The sequence below is a fragment of the Puma concolor genome, chromosome B3 (genome assembly GCF_028749965.1).
Source record: "Puma concolor isolate L17-30 chromosome B3, mPumCon1.1.hap2, whole genome shotgun sequence".
NCBI lineage: Eukaryota > Metazoa > Chordata > Mammalia > Carnivora > Felidae > Puma > Puma concolor.
The window spans coordinates 53450577-53463499 of record NC_141672.1 but is presented as its reverse complement, the minus strand read 5'-3'; the positions used below and the strand labels follow the sequence as shown (position 1 = coordinate 53463499).

Below are 12923 nucleotides of genomic sequence, written 5' to 3'. Positions count from 1 at the left end.
CAGAGCCTGACACGGGGCTCGAACTCACGGAGTGCGAGACGGTGACCTGGCTGAAGTCGGACGCTTAACCGACTGCGCCACCCAGGCGCCCCTCCTTTGGATAGCTTTAACATCTTCCTGTGTGAAGAAGGCAAATTGCTTGCATCCTCTTTAATCAATAGTTACTTTGTCTCTTGTATTAACTTTAGATTAATCTCTAGCCCCACTATCCTTTTCAGGGCAATTTTGCTGTTTAAAAAAATCCAAAAAGTAGTTCTATTCACGCAATAGTAATTCTATACATCTCAACATTACACAAAATTGCTCAATAACTTGTCTTAACAATAGTGAGCATTACATTCTAATCTGTATTTAAGTTTCTTTTCCTGTATAAGTTCCATGATCTTCTTGTAGGGACCAAGGGTAGGCCACCCCAAGATGGGCCACTTTGGCAGGAAGATTATTTTGAGTTAAAAAGCAATCTAGGCCCAGCAGATTCAGGAAAACCTCTTTACCTCCCCCCCTCAACTGCCTACAAAGAATTGAGAAAGAGAACCTGTTCCAGAAAGAGAGCTATCACCATAGATAATTACATTATGCTATAAACTAGGGTATGATAGACTGGGAGGAACCTAGCAAGGCCTGTTTGATCAAAATCTTCTGTGTCCCACTGTTTCCCAATAACGCAAGAAATATTTGCTTACCAAACATTTACTCTTTTTCATTTTCCTGTGAATTGCATTCTTTCCCTTTGAAGTCCCAGACTACTACCTGCCTCCTCCTTCATTCCAAATGATAAGGGACCTCACTTTGCCAGACTGTCTTTGGAATTTCCAAGTCTGAGTAGATTCCCTGTATATGAAATTAAATTTGATTTTCTCCTGTTTGTATGGTAGGTGCAACAAATGTGCATATATATAATGAAGCTTTGATAATAAAAGTAACATTCAATGCAGTATATATCTTCTCCAACTGATTTTCAAGAAAATTGTATTTCAAAATATACTCACTTAACTGAAAGATATTACCAGTGCTCTGAGATGAAACCATTTAAAGGATAGCTTTTATTAAAATAAAATGTTACAGTTTATGAAATTAAATTCAGAGTACATAATGTTGTAAGTATACTTACATAATACATATATAAGAAAAACAACAATTTCCTTTAGGGGGACAATAGGCATATCTTAGTTCCTTCTTTCAAATATATATTTGAATTTATTCATCCAATGGGACTTTTATTTAATCAAGATTCAAACAATCACTACTCTAATGGGTCAATTAAATCATTTAATTTTTATCATTTTATTACTATAACTTTGTTAGGAAATTGTTCTAGTTTTGTTCAATAAGCTCTATACACACTATGATTTTTAAATGATATGGATCAGTTAACACATATAACTCTTTTCAAAGATTCTATTGTAGGAGAATAAATCGGTTTCAAATAAAAATGAGCTGGAAACTTAACAGAAGAATTATACAGTTCCAAATACCCAGAGATGAAATTAAGTAATGGCTAAAAATTTGAAGGTTATTAAAACTTCATATTGTACTTTGTAGTTTCACCTAGCAAATTTTTAGAAGTTTAGATTAACTTTAAATCATTATTTTTCAAACTTTTATAATTATATTTGCAGCTACTTTTTCTGGCCCATATCATTTGTGATAATTGGCAAATGTAAAAGTTAAAAATATTATGATAAAATAGTTTTGTTTGTTTGTTTTCCAGGATCAAGCAATGTACACAAGAATTTAGTAATTTAAACTATTTCATTTTGGTGATGTAGCTTCTCGTAACAGGCTATAGAATGGTATAAAATACCTTGAGGCTTCTGTCACTTGTTAAATCATTCTTTAAGATTATGCAAATTAATTGAGATAGCAAATAATTCAAAAGGTTTTAATAAGATGATTGCTTCATAATTTTAATTCAATATTAGCTAAAATTAAATCTCATTTGGCAATTTAGAACATTAAACCCACAAAGTAGTCCATTATCTATATAATATGGAAATATATATACTATTTACATTTAGGCACGTACAATCTCAACAATTACTTCTGTGCTCCTTTAGTCCTTTTGACTGGTGACTGTTTAATTGGACACAGTAAAAGTAAACAAGGGGAAAAAATGTGCCTTAAAGATACTAGATTTTTGTTGGTTTCCTATTTACTATGACGATCTCTTTTTCATTCCTTTACACTTCAGACATAAAATTATATATAAATGTGTATATTATGTGTGCATGTGTGTGAAAAACAGATTTGCCCCAGAAGTTTCCAATGTAATAAATATTCTAAGAAAAGAAATCAAACTAAAGTGTAGAGTTCAAGTCCTGAAAGAGGTGTTTTATTAGTGTTAGAATAATTTGGCATCTTCTTCGTATACTTGAACACTTTCAGGTCTCAAACTCTATGCAACAAGTTCTCAGATACTCCTGAAACCTAAATAATAAAAACCAGTCATGTAGGAAGCAAGGAGTATGAGCTTTATACACACACACACACACACACACACACACACACACACACACTATGCAATATTATATATATATGCAATTCATATATATGCAATATACATTTATATACACACACACACGTATACACATATATATAATTCCTTTTGGTACCATAACTTACATTTGCCACACAGATTTAATGAATAGCTCTAATGCAAAATATATTATGCTGAGAATATACAACATCTATAAAGCAACGCTTGTTCGCTTCAGTGATATAACTAATTACTAAAGATAATATAAACATATGCACATATATGTATGTATGAGTGTGTGCACATGTATAGGAAATAACTTAGTATTTTATATTCACATGGATATTTCCTACATGTAGCATGACTGCAAGTTTAGCACAAATGCTATATTATTTTCATGACTTTAAGAAACCACTATAAAAGCTGGAACGTTTATCATTTAAAAAATACTAGAATTCTTGCATCATTAGTTTTGCAGGAATAAGCCTTAGGTAGGCATGCAGGTTGGACTTGCTAGCAGGTATTATGTGCCTGGAATATCAACATTTGATTCACTCAGGAATAATCTGGAGTTGTTACCAGTTACTTGTACTTGGCAAATGCTCAGACACAGAATTAGATTCTTCACAAGAAGAGGGAATACATGAAAGGGAGCTTCTTGAAAGACATGATGGCATCCTCACCTGGAACTGGAAAGACTTCCCCAGTAGGCCAGGGAAGCTTGCCTCCGAGAGGAAGTGCTGTTAGATGCTATCCCCTGCTCTGGGAAGTCACCTTGGGATGTAGATCTTTTTGTTTACATTAAATGAACTAGACTCTGCCTATGTCTATCTGTGTCTTTTAGTCAATTACATCCTGTGACACTAGAGAGAACCGTGCCAGTATTTATTTTCATTCACTATTACAAGATTGAATTTTTAAACCTTGTGCTGAACTTAATGTTTCCTATGGGACTTTTTAAGAAGCAAAGAAAAAAAAAAAGCTCGCCAATAGAATTCTGAAGGTTAGTATATTCTATGGAGATTGGAGATCCTGGTTCTTAAAACTTTATTTCAAAATTCCTTATAATCAGTGGGTTCTATGGCTTTTATTTGTATCACAGGTTCCCCAGAGAGGTGTGAGCAGCATGACACCAGTTTCCCTGAAACTAGCCTTTACAAACACAGGCTTTGTGCCTAACTCTAGAGGAAGCACAGAATTCTGGGATTACCAACAAAATGAAGTATTCCAAACTACAGTTTCCTCTATGGTCACTTGAAAGTATCTTTTTTTTTTTCCTCTTTTTTTTATTCTTTTCTCTTTTTCTTTCTGGAACCTATTTTCACATGAACCTCCTACCCATGAGCTCGTCATGAGTACAAAGATCAGTAAGGAATAAGCAATACTAAACTGTTGAATAGAACTTGCTATCTAAATGCTTTATTATTGGGGGAAAAAACCCCAGACAAAGTAATAATCAACTGGAAATCAGCCAAGGTATTTGTCTAAATATTTTATCCTATGCAAATATCAGTTTGCATATTTATAGGGCAAACAGCACACTAGAGTCTGAGTTTCTACAGAATGGAGAGAGGGAATCGGTAAACAGCACCCAGAACCTTGTTCCTCCCAACCTCACTCACACACCTCAGACATAAATGAACTTTTTATTAGTCCCAAACATAATCTTTCCATATCTCAACTATTCTTTCAAATTTAAAGTCAGTTAATCCAATTTGCTGACATCCTTAAATCTAATATAAAAAGAGACATTTTTGGACTAAATTCTGTTTTCCATTTTCTGAGTTACAGAACCATAGAAGAAAACAACATCATTTCTTATTGAAGTGTGTACTTTCATCTAATTCATTCATATTCTTAAAGACTTTGCCAACATGTATTTAACAAAATACACATCAATTAAAATTTACAGCAGCGTTACCAGAGTTTGAAAAGATTGTGTTTAGTTTGCTTCTTCTCTTTTGGCCCTATCTGTACCACCTGCCATCCAATTTACCAGGGCATCCTCTAATATCCCAACATCAGGACATCATTAAATTTTTTCTTACCTTTATGAATTTAGGTACTTTTAATATTAAAAGCAAATTCAAAGCACACAATGTCTCCAGTTTTTTTGTTAGAAGTGTAACAGTGATTTCAATAAAAATAGTTAAAAATCTATTATATTTAACTCTCACAGTGAAACAATTATCTGTTACCAAAATCAAGCAAAAATTCAGTACCTAATATGTGAATTATCTCAATATGACTCGAAAATTGTGTAATCTACTCTTACAGCTTCAGATATGCAAACATAGCAGTTTAATGATGAGGTTTCCACAATTTAAGCAGAGGGGTGCACTGGAGTAGGTGGATAACTTGGGCAAAGGGCAAGCAATAGCCTGAAGTAGAAACAAGAATTGTGAAGACAAGAGTATTGTAATCTGTATTAGCAATTACTTGCAGTCTCCACTCTGCTTCATTGCACATAGCCAGTTTTTCACCATTAGATTTGTTGATGCTTTGGCATTAACCAACCACATAATACCATCATAATCAAAACACACACACACACACACACACACACACACACACACACACACACCACTGATACTGTTCTTTTCTATTACTTCTAACTCAAGCAATAAGCAGATTTAAGGGAAAACTATAATTTAAATTGGGTAGTGACAATATAGAAATATTTTATCCTAATCCGACACCAAAATTCACCTCATTTTACTAGCTGAATCATCACATCCTTTCTTTCCTTTTGTCCCCGGTAGAAACAGACAAAAACATTACTTACATTGCACAATGAGCTGCACCAAGGCTTCTCTTGGTTTCACGTTAAATCCATTGTACTGGCTGGTCTGACATCTGTACATTCCTGACATTTCTCTAGATACATTCACAATCCTCAGTGTTCCATCATAACTCTCCATTTGCATTGACCCATCAGGCATTGCAACTTCTTTATCCGCTCTAGACCAGAGGATGATGGGTTTAGGTTTTCCAGTTACTTGACACTGCAGTTCTATTGTGTCCCCTTCTCTGGTGACCAGAGGTGATTTTTCCTGTGGAACAGTCAGATTGGGTGGAACTTGAAATGGGAAAAAGAAAATTTTTCAAGGTTAGTATAAACTGGTAAAGCATATCCAAACACAGAAAATCATAAGGAAACAATTTCTGCTGGTTGAAGAAGTGTGACAATTCAGATGACAAAAATAATAGAGACCTTGGGAGTAAGTGGAACATACTCTCACTTAAAAGAATTCTGAATTGTTTTCCTATGACTCTCACAGATGAGGTATTTAAACAACATTAGCAAAATAAATAAAGCATTAAATTGGAACATGAACGGTCAACATAAGAACAATCTACTCAATGACTTGTCATGATCAGTCATTAGCTGGGTTTTTAACATCTGCATTTCATAGAAGAGTGATCCTGCTTGCTGAGGGTAGGATCCAGCTTTTCAGTCTTGTTTCCTATGTTGTTATCTCTTATCCAAAGGTGCTCTAAGAAAGGGATAAGAGACATTTTCGACTTAGCAGGCACAGTAAATGCAAGCAATAGGAAAAGGAAAACAAAGAACCTCTGATAGAAAATCAGAAGTTTTGACTCTGGTGTACAAAATGTTGCCAAATTGCTAACATTTAAGGTTTGTTTTCTCCCTGATGGAAATGGAATGCAACAACAGACTTAGAATGCCACACTCTGACAATCCACTATATTCTTCTCTTTTGGACTTTTAATATTTTTAACATTTTAATTTCATATAATTTCCTTTTAAGACATTTTGAGATAACTATAAGTAGTTTGTCACAATTTGCCCCTATTTCTGTGGAATTAATTTTAAGTGAATTTTCGAGAACATATTTCAACAATAAAATAATTGTAATTTTTTCAAGTAAAGCTAATTTTTTAGTTTACTGAAGATATTTATGAGACATTCATTTTACGTGAAATTTACTGTGCTGGAATATATTTATGTTAGGGTTTAGTGAAAAGTATGAACCAGTAAGAGGCAAATACTTTTCAGTGTGTTGTTTTAGAAACATTACCTATTCCTCTGAAGACTTTTATTTCTTATACAAACATATATGAAATCCATTGTATTTGGGCAATTAAAATGTCTATCAAAAAACAAAGGCTAACTTAGAATGCCAGAATAAGAATAACCAGAAATATAGGAATAATTCTACCCTTCTGAGAAACATCATATGCTTCCTTTAGAGGTATCACTGCATACATGGATAAAAAGGCAAAGATTTTATTCTTCCTTTTGGCATTACTGTGTTCCAGTGCCCGAGAACAAAAACATAGTTTTTAAATTATTTTTCAACTTAATGTTGAACTGTTATCGCTCTTGTTACACATAGAGGAAAATAAATTTGAGTCCAAAGTGATAGGGAAGTTAATTATCTTGCTATTTAAGTATCTTCAGGTTTTTTTCCTTTCATTTAATTACTTCATTTGCTTCTTCTTTTTAAAAAAGTTACTTAAATAATGCATACATCTTAGAAATTAGAAAAAATATGAAATATTAACCACCACTTCCTTGCATTTAATTTTTTTTAATTTAATTTTTTTTTAATTTACATCCAAATTTGTTAGTATATAGTGCAACAATGATTTCAGGAGTAGATTCCTTAGTGCCCCTTACTCATTTAGCCCATCTCCCCTCCCACAACCCCTCCCGTAACCCTCAGTTTGTTCTCCATATTTATGAGGCTCTTCTGTTTTGTCCCCCTCACTGTTTTTATATTATTTTTGTGTCCCTTCCCTTATGTTCATCTGTTTTGTCTCTTAAAGGACTCATATGAATTAATGGATGAATGGATAAAGAAGATGGAGTATTACTCAGCAATCAAAAAGAATGAAATCTTGCCATTTGCAACTATGTGGATGGAACTAGAGGGTATTATGCTAAGTGAAATTAGTCAGTCAGAGAAAGACAAAAATCATATGACTTCATTAACCACCACTTTCTTGAAGCAGATATATACATTCTAGAATTTGGCAATAAAATATATTTTTAAATGGCTACATTTTTAAAACTTACATGATCAATTATCTGATTAACTTCTGTAAATATTAAAAAATTAAATTACTTAGTTAAATAGTTTTTAAAATTTTTTTTAACATTTATTCATTTTTGAGAGACAGAGACAGAGCATAAGCGGGGGAGGGGCAGAGAGAGAGGGAGACACAGAATCCAAAACAGGCTCCAGGCTCCGAGCTATCAGCACAGAGCCTGACAGGGGGCTCGAACTCAGGAACTGCGAGATCATGACCTGAGCCGGAGTCAGACGCTCAACCGACTGAGCCACCCAGGCGCCCCAATAATTTGTTCTTTTTGAAATGAACCACAAGGGAATGATGCAATTCTAAGCAGCACCTTATAAAAGGATCGGGAAGATGTAATATTTATTCACCCTCCATGAGAAAGCATACGGAATAACAGCAACAATATCTGCACTTAACATTAATTGTGCTCCTACTCTGTGCCAGGCATAATTAGAGGTTTGACATTTTACTTCCTTGATAATCCTAAGGATTGAATATTTAATATTAAAATTTAACAAATGAGAACATTGAGAATAAGAGAGGAAAAACACTTTGATTTGATCAAAATTCAAATTGAGGCTAATTTAGAGCAGTTGGCCAATGTTGAGCCTCCAGTAAACTATGGTGTCTGGAATGAATAACTTGAGCTAACACTGGACCGCACTCCTCCTGCTCATGGCCTCTGTGCTCCTAGGGACAAAATGGACCAATTTTCCCTGCCCATCTCTTGGTCACTGTCTCAGGGACAATAAAAAGGGCCAAGGTAGAATTTAAAATGGTAAATTACACACCCTTTGCAAATGACCTTATCTATCTTATATCTTACAGATCTATAGTTATCTTCAAAATCTCTGTCTATATTGGAATACATCATATGTATAAGTCAAAACTGCTTATAAAATATGGCTATCCAAACATATCTCCAAATTCTGATAAATCTACATGAAATAAAAGAAAATAAATTATAAATTAAAAGATTATTCAATGGAGTATTAGTTTTTGAAATATTCCTCCCATCTCTTCCAAAAATAAGTCACATGACCTTGGCCAACCTTAATCACTCTGAGTATTAATTTCTTCATTTTTGAAAATAAGAATGTGTACTTTATAAGCTCCAAGGTTATTAATGTTATGACCCTAAAAACAAATAGTAAAACGTTAAGGAAAGAAGTGGTGCTAAATGAAAGTGTATTTCCTGAATTAGTAAGAAGAATATTCAGAGACCTTATTACATTAGGCCATTCTAATACAAAATACATAATGGACTAGCTGTATAACTTTTTGTTGTTGTTTATCATGCTACATAGTTCAAAAACTCCCTTTATAAATTTATTTATGTTATTTATTTAGGTAAACTTTCCTCCCTACAAAATCAAAATTACATAAATGTAAGACTCAATTTTAATCTAGATGACTTAAAAATAGATTTTTAAAATAAATTAGCCCAATTTTTGCTAAACAGCAACACTCAACTAAAATATTGTTTCCATCTCTTCCATGAGGCTTTTAAATCTTGAAATCAGAGTGAATCTTTCTTTGCAACTTTCTTGGCCAGGAAGACCTTACAACTTCCCGCAGTTTTCATAGGCTTGTCTTCTCTCTCCACATTAAATTTTCCATTCTTTAGAATTCTTCAGTCAACTCTCTTATTATTACTATAAATTTTCTTGTTACGAGATCTCATTTTTTCTCATGAATTTCTCTCTTTTATATGTTGATAACACAAATTCTAACTTTATCCCAAGGCTCTTTCAGTCTATGATTATAGCCTACTTCTATATCCCCAAAGTCTTTCAAATCCCCAAACCAAAGCACTGTTTATTTCTTGACTTAGTTGGTAGTTATCAACACACCTCATCTGCTAACTGAAAGCCAAAGAATTTTGTTTTACCATTTCCTCTTGCTCACCACTTCTAATCATCTGCGTTGTTTCCTCTATCAAAAATGTCTCTCATATCTGCCTATTTCTTTTCCTGGCTAGAGGCACTCTTCTCAGTAGAATTCATCATTTTCTCTTCTTGTGACACTACAATAAGTGGTCTCTGTCACCAGTCTAATTCTTCCAGGCTTCCTACTACCCTGCTATAAGCTTTATCATCTTAAATACAATTTTGTTCATGTCACTGTGAAAACTACAGTACTCATTGAGAGTGCTCATAATACTGTTTTAATTTTTTAAAAAAAGATTGAAAACAGCCTGATGGATCCATTAAATAAATGGTGGTACAGTCACATTATAAAATATGATGCAGCCTTTTAGATGATGATGTAATACACCTACATTTATTGATAAAGATGCTGAGATTGCTAAGAAAAAACATTCTAGTGAATAGTATGAATAGCTGTTATCACTATGATTGAGTAAAAGATGTTACTGAGCACTATAAACAGTAGTATCAAAATTTTATATCAAAAAGACATATGCTGGCGAATGTTAGCAAGGAGCTTCTTGAAAGCAAGAAAATATACCTTTATATTGTTAGTATCCAGCACTCTATTTCACACATAGTAAGAACTCAGTAAAACATGTTAGACTGAATGTACAAATTAAGAAAGGGAGGCAATTTTGCACTGATTTAGAGGAGAATAGGAGGCTTATACAGGAAAAATCTAGAGGAAAAGAAAATCCAGGAGGAACTATACCAAAACACTAATAGTGGTTCCCTCTGAGTGTGGGATTATTGATGAATTTTACTTTCTTTGTATATTTCCCTTCATCTTTCATTCTTCTACAATATGGACAATGCATATTAGTACATCATAGGTTTCAAGAAGCTCAGAGAAATCTAAAATGTTAATGCAACCAATTTTCCAAAGCTCATTTGATAAAAACTCCATTTTTTAATAACACAAATGTATCACCTGGACATAGCATTCTGTTCAACACAGTCTGAGAAACACTTACTCCTTTAACACTCATTCTCTTGCAGTTTCACTGACTGGTGAACTTCAGTGCCCTTGAACAAGCACTTCTTTTCTATGTTCAGCATGTCTGGCCCTTGCTGAATTCTAGTAGCTCCTGCTTGCCTCATGTGTTGAGATTCAGTTCAAATATTACCATTTTTGTGATAACTGCCTACCACTAAGGCTGGGTTGATTGCTCACTCTTCCTGAACACATATTACACTGTATATTTGTTTGACCTGTACTTGTGGTTTTGCCTTACATTTTCTTCCACTTCTATGCCCCTGAACAGACAAGCTCCTCAAAGACAGAGTATCTTATTCTATCTCTAAAGTGCCCTGCTTTCCTGCTTGGCAGAGACCAGGAAGTCATGACATTGAAGAAAGAAGGGAGGGAGAGAGGGCAAAAAGGGTAAAAGATAAGAAGATAAAAGGCTATGAGTATAATAGAAATAAACATAATAGAGACAAATCATGGATATTAGAAAAGTGATAAATCATGAAATATAGTATTACTTCTATAATTAGTAGCCCATACAAGTAGCAGAATCTTCTGCAAAATATATTGTTAGCATGGATTTCAGATGCGGTATATCTTGAGAAGTGTGTGGGTGTGTGAGAAAGTTGAGAGTCAAAAAAAGGACCCACCAGTTTATCTTTTCTTTCACCTTTCATTTAAAAATTCAAATAGATAAGCTGTAAATTAAAACAAAACGAAACAAAACAAATACAACAGAAAGAGCTAGCTTGAGGACATGCCATTTAATTATGTCATGATGGTTTTTTCCATCCTTTTGCTAATCAACTGAATTATTTTTTCTTGAAACATCATCTCCAGTGAAAGCATCAAACTAAGTAGAAAAAATGGAAATGTCTGCCCCTCTGAGATCCACATTTATCCATAATGTACTCAGTAGAAAAAAATTTCCTCCTGGTAAAAACACAAAGGTACCTTCTATGACATATAGGTTATACATGCCCCTATTTTGATTTGTGCTATCTGAAATGCTACTGTGGAAGATGCTATAATCAGAGAAACTTGAAAAGCATGATATGACACCAAAGTTTCTCATTCTAAACAATAAATATGTGACAAGTAATTCAAACTGGTTTTCTGTCAACATTTCCATAGTATCACAGACCGTGAAATAAAACAAATATCGAAAATTCAAATGATTTTATTTCTTCAGTAGGAAGGAAGCTGACGAAATTTAATCTTTAGTCATTACTCAGAAAATGACTGGCCTATTTTCTCACTCACAAGAATGCAGGGGAAGGTTAGTTCAACTGAACTGTATGAGAAAATATCATGTGATCTGAAACAAAGACATCAGAATATGCTAATTACAGACAATGGTTTAAAACACGTAACTATTTATAGTGTGTTTTAATAAGAGATATTAAAAGAAAATATATATTTCCTTTAACATAAAAACCATAATAAACTAAGTAGTAAGTAGAGTTTTCTCCAGGAGGACAACCAGACTCCCATTTTTCAAGAATCCTAAAATAGCTATGTCATTATTTAATTATACTTGAATTTTAGGGAGAAATCGTTTATAACACCTATGTATGTTTTAAAGTAATATGTATAATCTGTATTTGAAACATTAAAAAAAAAATCAGAAAAATGTGTGTTTATAAAAGTGACCCCTAGAGGTCACACTTCAGGAATTCTCAAGTTGACTGGATGTATATAAAGGAATATAAGAAAGACTCAAGTAAATACCGAATTTGTAGATATAACTAATTCAAATGAATCAACTCTGTTTTGTTTGTTTGTTTGTTGTTTTTGTTTTGGTAACCTTCAAAAACAACATGTGAATTTTAAAAATTTACTATAAACTGGATGTGAGTTTCATCCTTGGTGATCTACTGATTGACACGCCAAGGTTAGTAACATCCTTATTTCAGACCACATAATTTTAAAGTAAAGATATTCTATCACACTTCAGTGCTTTGTCAGCGTCCACATCAGCAGTCCTCAATCTCATTTTTGCTAACATATTACAGATTAGCTTTATAAGTATGAGACGGTCACATAGATATATTCAAAATGTGAAGTTATGAGAAATCACAAAATAATTTTACACGGACATACAGAACTAAATAGCTTGCAATTGCAACACTTACTGATGGCACATCAGTAATGACTTCTCACAATGGACTAAGGAAAAGCAAGATAAACTATTAGTTAAGTGAAATTGTCAGCATGTCTCATTTCTCTTCCATTCAAAAAAGTATACCCAATATAAGTGAGAATACTATAATTATTGTAATCTATATGTTAAAACTTCCATACCCTAATATTGGAAATTTTCTAATCTAATGTAATATAAACCTCACAGCTGATATGAACACACAACTGAAAGTAGGAGTAACTGCTTTAATACATGAAACATATAAGAAAGTGAGGTCTATGGCCATTGGGGAATATTCATATGACTATATAAGGGAATTTCGAGAATTTTCTTCATTTAAAACTAATTCCAATC

The 12923-nt window shown here is 33.3% G+C and overlaps 1 protein-coding gene across 2 annotated transcripts in view; it reads right to left on the bottom strand.

The window, feature by feature from the left end:
- MDGA2 (MAM domain containing glycosylphosphatidylinositol anchor 2) overlaps nucleotides 1-12923 on the bottom strand; it is an 870482-nt gene that overhangs the window by 194015 nt on the left and 663544 nt on the right. For both annotated transcript variants that reach the window (XR_015252395.1, XM_086709827.1), the window contains exon 8: nucleotides 5262-5555. Coding sequence is in view for 1 of the 2 variants with exons in the window: in XM_086709827.1 (XP_086565953.1) it covers nucleotides 5262-5555 (294 nt within the window). In the remaining variant the exon portion in view is untranslated. The remainder of the gene's footprint in view (nucleotides 1-5261; nucleotides 5556-12923) is intronic.